The 5,905-nt window shown below is 41.5% G+C and overlaps 1 protein-coding gene across 1 annotated transcript; it reads left to right on the top strand.

Moving 5' to 3' along the window:
- The first annotated feature begins 1,579 nt into the window (after positions 1-1,579).
- Positions 1,580-4,177, top strand: LOC101009049 (olfactory receptor 4D2). Its single transcript, XM_021928484.2, has one exon. The coding sequence runs from the start codon at positions 2,808-2,810 to the stop codon at positions 3,729-3,731; it is 924 nt and encodes a 307-aa protein (XP_021784176.2). The 5' UTR covers positions 1,580-2,807; the 3' UTR covers positions 3,732-4,177.
- The last annotated feature ends 1,728 nt before the right edge of the window (positions 4,178-5,905 follow it).

Genomic DNA, 5,905 nt, shown 5'->3' with positions numbered 1-5,905 from the left:
AACTTTTTAACAACTCCCATTGCTCCCTTGGCCCCAGTGATAATCAGCACAGCTCAGCTTCCTGAGCCCTGCCCAATAGTTTCTCCCCAAGGATATTCCCCCTTCCCCTGGGGTCTCACTCATGGTATTATACATGAAGTAAAGGCAGGGGCTAGGAAACTGTGAGGCTGAAGCAAAGGATCTCCAAGAAGATATAGGCTGAAGCGCCATTCTGGGCTAAAGGGAGGTGAGAGACCAGTGTTTCCTCAGCTGCACATGGATCAGCTGTAAGAAAGATCTTGCAACACCTGCTAGAGGGTGGGAGTAATAAACAAGTGACATAGACCTGATGGTAGTAAGTCTAAAGGATCAGCAGAGACTCAAGAAAAACTGCAGGGGGAATGTGATGTTGAAAACAGATGCCTCTGGTTACATATGAAAACAACAAAGCACAGAATTTTCCCTATGAGACTTAGAGGGAGGATGCTCACAGCAAAGGATATCAAGGATGAGGAAAATCACAAGATTCTCAACATCGTCATATAAAACAAAGTCACATTTACCTGCTAATATATTAAGTTGGTGAACATTTCTGAGCAAGTGCTAAATCAGAGATGCTGTCATAGACTCTGGGCTTACTAAGTTATTTAATTTGCAATCTAGTTAAATGGAGCAATAGAAAAAATGATAAATGCTATAATGGAGGTATTTATCAAATGCTATTGGAACACAGAGAAATGAGGAATTAATTCTGCATGAGAGAAATGGGGGGAGGAGTCAAAGGGAAAGTGATATTTCTCTTACTGCCTCTAGGTTGAGAAGGTAGCAAAAGGCATTTCAGGAAACAGGATTTATTACCAAAGATATGAAAATAATGAAATATACTGCCTACACAGAAGCTATGAATTCTTTGAACAGCAGTCGATTCCTAGGTTACAGTGATACTGATTAGAAAGGTATAGGGAGGCTATATTTTACAGTCTTGTATGAAATGCTGAGAGAGAGTTGCATGCACATATGTAGGTATGTTCTTCCACCCTGAGTTTGTCCACAAAGCAATTTAGGTGGCTTCTGAGAGTTTGAGTTTTAAGCTGTGAGCCAATCAAATATTATAACTAGGAGGACTATGACCACGTTTGAGTCAGAGAGGTCTCATGGACAGCTGTGTAGAAGGTGTCCTGGAGTGGAAGTAAACTGAAGGAGCAGAATAAGATTAGAACAACCTCTAACACTGTGGATAATAGATTGCAATAGGCCAGGTAAGAGAGGGTAGGAGAGATTGAGACAGGGCAGGGGGAGGGAGGAGACCACTGACCCCCTACCCTGTCACCCTCCATCTTCTTCTTTTCTTTCCTTTTTTTTTTTTTTGTTTGTTTGTTTGTTTTTGTTTGTTTGTTTGTTTGAGACAGAGTCTCACCCTGTCGCCCAGGCTGGATTGCAGTGGCATGATCTCTACTCACAGCAATCTCCAACTCCCAGCTTCAAGCGATTCGCCTCAGCCTCCCAAGTAGCCGAGATTACAGGTGTGTGCCGCCATGCCCAGCTAATTTTTTTTTGTATTTTTAGTAGAGACAGAGTTTCACCATGTTGACCAGGCTGGTCTCAAACTTCTAACTTCAAGTGATCCCCCCGCCTCAGCCTCCCAAAGTTCTGGGACTACAGGCATGAGCCACCTCGCCCAGCTCCTCCATCTTCTTCTGTCCCTTTAGTCCCATTTTCTCCATCTCCCCAGCACTTTTCCACTTCCCCTACCTTCACTTGCTCTATTTCTTCATCTCCCTTTATTCCTTTGTCTATTTCTATTTGTTTTCTTTCAACAACTTCCTTTGTCTCCCACCCTTATATTCAGTAACATCTTGTAAAATTCCTGTTTCATTCAGAAGCTGAGTCCCCTTAATACAATATTCATCATCTGTTTCTCAATCCAATGACTCTCCCTCCCTTTTCTCCCTCTTGTCTCAGCATACACACCACATATGCCTCACTCATAAGGGGCTGCCCACTGTGATGGGCAGGAGAACTACTGGATGTCTCAGGCATCCAGCTGCATCCAGTGTCTTCCTTGTGCTGAATTTGTACACCCGATAGCTATTCACCCACCCAGCAGTCAACACCACGTGCTTTTTAAGGTTGACTATCATTAAGAATGGGTACTGCAGGGTGCAAATAAATTGTGAGATCCAGATATAGCCTCTGGACTTAATAGTTGAATTGTGGAGGGAAAAAATAGACACAGGAAAATCCATTAACATGATGATGTGTTAAATGTCATGTGAAAAACAATTGGCAAAGAATCTTAGTGGAGACTGGAAGAGAGGGTATCTTTAGATTAAGAGAATTCACAGAGGTGAGTAATTGCCATTGATTATTCCATGCACCGTTTTAGGAACTTTTTATCTATCGTTCTACTTAAGCCCTCAGAAAATTCTATAAAGCAGGTATTTTTATTTCTACCTTACAAATGTGAAAACTGAGGCCCAGAAAGATTAAGTAAGTTACTCATGGTCAAATCACAATGAAACAAAAGACCTAAAATTTGACTTCAGATGTATCTGACTCCAAGTGTCTTCCCACCACTATATGAATCTTTGAAAGGCAGGTTGCATATATTTCTGGATGACGTTAAGACTTCAGGAATGTGTATCCCAGCACCCACCTGTAAACTCCCCAGAGACAGGACGGCACCTAGTATCATAGTCTACACATAGGATGCTCATCATATGGGCCCAAAAGCTTGGTTCTGAGCCCCTGAACCCTGAAAGGGAAAGTAGTGACTTCATGGATCTGTGTCTGTGGTTCATTTTCTTTAGGAGAATGGAGAAAACACCATGGAACAAGGGAACCTCACATGGGCATCAGATTTTGTCTTCCTGGGGCTCTCGCAGACTCGGGAGGTCCAGCGTTTCCTGTTTTTAATGTTCCTGTTTGTCTACATCACCACTGTTATGGGAAACATCCTTATCATCATCACAGTGACCTCTGATTCCCAGCTCCACACACCCATGTACTTTCTGCTCCGAAACCTGGCTGTGCTAGACCTCTGTTTCTCTTCAGTCACTGCACCCAAAATGCTAGTGGACCTCCTCTCTGAGAAGAAAACCATCTCCTACCAGGGCTGCATGGGCCAGATCTTCTTCTTCCACTTTTTGGGAGGTGCCATGGTCTTCTTCCTCTCAGTGCTGGCCTTTGACCGCCTCATTGCCATCTCCCGGCCCCTCCACTATGTCACCATCATGAACAGTCAGCTCTGTGTGGGGCTGGTGGTGGCCGCCTGGGTGGGAGGCTTTGTCCACTCCATTGTCCAGCTGGCTCTGATGCTCCCACTGCCCTTCTGTGGCCCCAACACTTTGGATAACTTCTACTGTGATGTTCCCCAAGTACTGAGACTTGCCTGCACTGACACCTCCCTCCTGGAGTTCCTCATGATCTCCAACAGTGGGCTGCTGGATGTCATCTTGTTCTTCCTCCTCCTGATCTCCTACTTGTTCATCCTGGTGATGCTGAGGTCACATCCAGGGGAGGCAAGAAGGAAGGCAGCTTCCACCTGCACCACCCACATCATTGTGGTGTCCATGATCTTTGTTCCAAGCATTTACCTCTACGCCCGGCCCTTCACCCCATTCCCTATGGACAAAGTTGTGTCCATCGGCCACACAGTCATGACCCCCATGCTCAATCCCATGATCTATACCCTGAGGAACCAGGACATGCAGGCAGCAGTGAGAAGATTAGGGAGACACTGGCTGGTTTGACAGTGACAAAGGTAGGTTGCTTCTCTTTGGCTTTGTCTTCCCTTTGTGAAGTGGAGAGGGAGCTACTACATCTGCTGTCTTCATAGTGTGTTGAGAGTCATCGTAGCAGGGAATGAATTTTGAAACTAAGCAACTTCGTGTTTTAGGAAAAAAGAAAGGATCCTCTCTGGTGGTTAAGGTTTGTGATAAAGAGTTTTAACACACGTGCAACAATGAAAATTATTCACACAGCCCCTGAAAACCACGCCCTCCTTTTCCCCTTCTTGGTAGACAGTTTCCTGTTGACAGCATTTCCCCTGTGAGAACATTTCTATTTTCAGTATTTTGAGCCCTCTTCCCAATACTCCCTTTTGGTGTGAGTCTGGGTTGTTGGGAACAGCACAGAATTTGGAAGCTTAAGCTCTAAATTAGAGGCCCTGACCCATCATTAACCAAACTGATGACTTTGAATAAGCCGCCCAGCTTCTCTTGGCCTCCCTCACGAAACTTTCTTAAATTAGTATCTGTCCCTAAAATATTCTAGGTTTGTTATGAGATTCAAAACAAAAAATTTTATGATAAAACAACGAATAAATCATATAACTATATGTTATCTTCCAAGCTTTTAAAAATGACTGTATTTTATTTTTAAATATGAAATTATTGAGTATTCAAGCTTTATGTCTCTATATTTACATTTTAATGTAATATACTAATTGTAAATAAAAGATCATGGGGAATGCATGCACATTATGAAACATTATGTCATTATGTATGAATGCTCATGTATACACTACACAACTCAAGAACCAGTAGTTACCAATAACTTGCATTCACCTGTATTGTCCTCTCTATTACGTTCACCTGGATTCCTATCAGAGGAAATCACTCTGTTGAATTTCATGTTTATCATTTCATTGCTTGTATAAAATAGTTTTATCACATTTTTTATAAAAACAGTATATTGTTTTGCTACTTTGGAGTTTTATAAAAATTTCATACTGTACATAATATCCTGGGATTTGCTTTTTTCACTCCACATTTTGTTTCTAAGCTCCACATGTTCATGTTTGGCTGTAATTCATTCATTTGCTCTGCTGTAGAATATTTCACCGTCAGAATAAACTTATTTGGGTTGTTTCCAGGTTTTGGCTACTGGAGAGTGCTTTTTTTGTTGTTGTTGTTTCCTTTGAGATGAAGTTTCACTCTGCTGCCCAGGCTGGAGTGCAGTGGTGCGATCTCAGCTCACTGCAGCCTCTGCCTCCCAGGTTCAAGTGATTCTCCTGCCTCAGCCTCCCTAGTAGCTGGGATTACAGGCGCTCATCACCACACCCAGCTAATTTTTGCATTTTTAGTAGAGACAGGGTTTCTCCATGTTGACCAGGCTAGTCTCAAACATCTGACCTCAAGCCATCCGCCCACTTCAGCCTCCCAAAGTGCTGGGATTACAGGTGTGAGTCACCGCACCCGGCCCAAAGAGTGCTTTTCAAAAACTTCCTCTAGTTGTTTCTAGTTGCTATGTTGAAGTGTTCTGGTTCGTATACTTGAAAGAGGAATTGTTAAGGCATGAGGTCTTCAAAGATTTAATTTTACAAAATAGTGCCAAATAGTTTTCCAAAGTTGTAGTACCAAATTACAAGTTCATCAGCAGTTTACGTGTTCTCATTGATTGACACCCTTCTAACAATTGATATTGTGAGACCTCATAATTTCTGCCAATTCAGTGAGTAAAAAATGATATTTCATTGTAGTTTTAATTTGCCTTTCTCTATTCTCTAATATTTCTTTCCATGTTTTTATTGTATTCTGGTTTCTCATGAATGTCATTTGTTCATTTTTCTATTGGCTTTTTCTAATTGATGGGGGAGTTCTTATATAATTTAGTGACTAATCTACTGTCAGTTATATTTATTACAATACCTTTTCCCAGTTTGTGGTTTGTCTTCTCTATTTGTGGCATTAATTTTAATGTAATCAGACATATCAATATTTTATTTTAGTATAAAATATTATTGGGATCTAATTTTAAGAAGTTGTTTCTTACCCAGAGGGCATAAAGATATTCTTCTACATAATTCTTTTATTTTAACTTAAAAAATCTCAAATTTACAAAAAAAATTGCAAATATAGTATAAAGTACATTTTTTTCCCTGAAGGTATGAGGGTAAGTCAACAGTCTGACACCCACCACTCAA

Source organism: Papio anubis, chromosome 17, assembly GCF_008728515.1.
Source record: "Papio anubis isolate 15944 chromosome 17, Panubis1.0, whole genome shotgun sequence".
In the NCBI taxonomy this organism is placed as follows: Eukaryota; Metazoa; Chordata; class Mammalia; order Primates; family Cercopithecidae; genus Papio; species Papio anubis.
Note: the sequence above shows the minus strand (reverse complement) of the source record. Positions and strands in the feature narration are given on the sequence as shown.

Bases quoted from the DNA above. Each gene is read 5' to 3' on its own strand.
- LOC101009049 (XM_021928484.2), top strand. From the start codon at position 2,808: ATGGAACAAGGGAACCTCACATGGGCATCAGATTTTGTCTTCCTGGGG.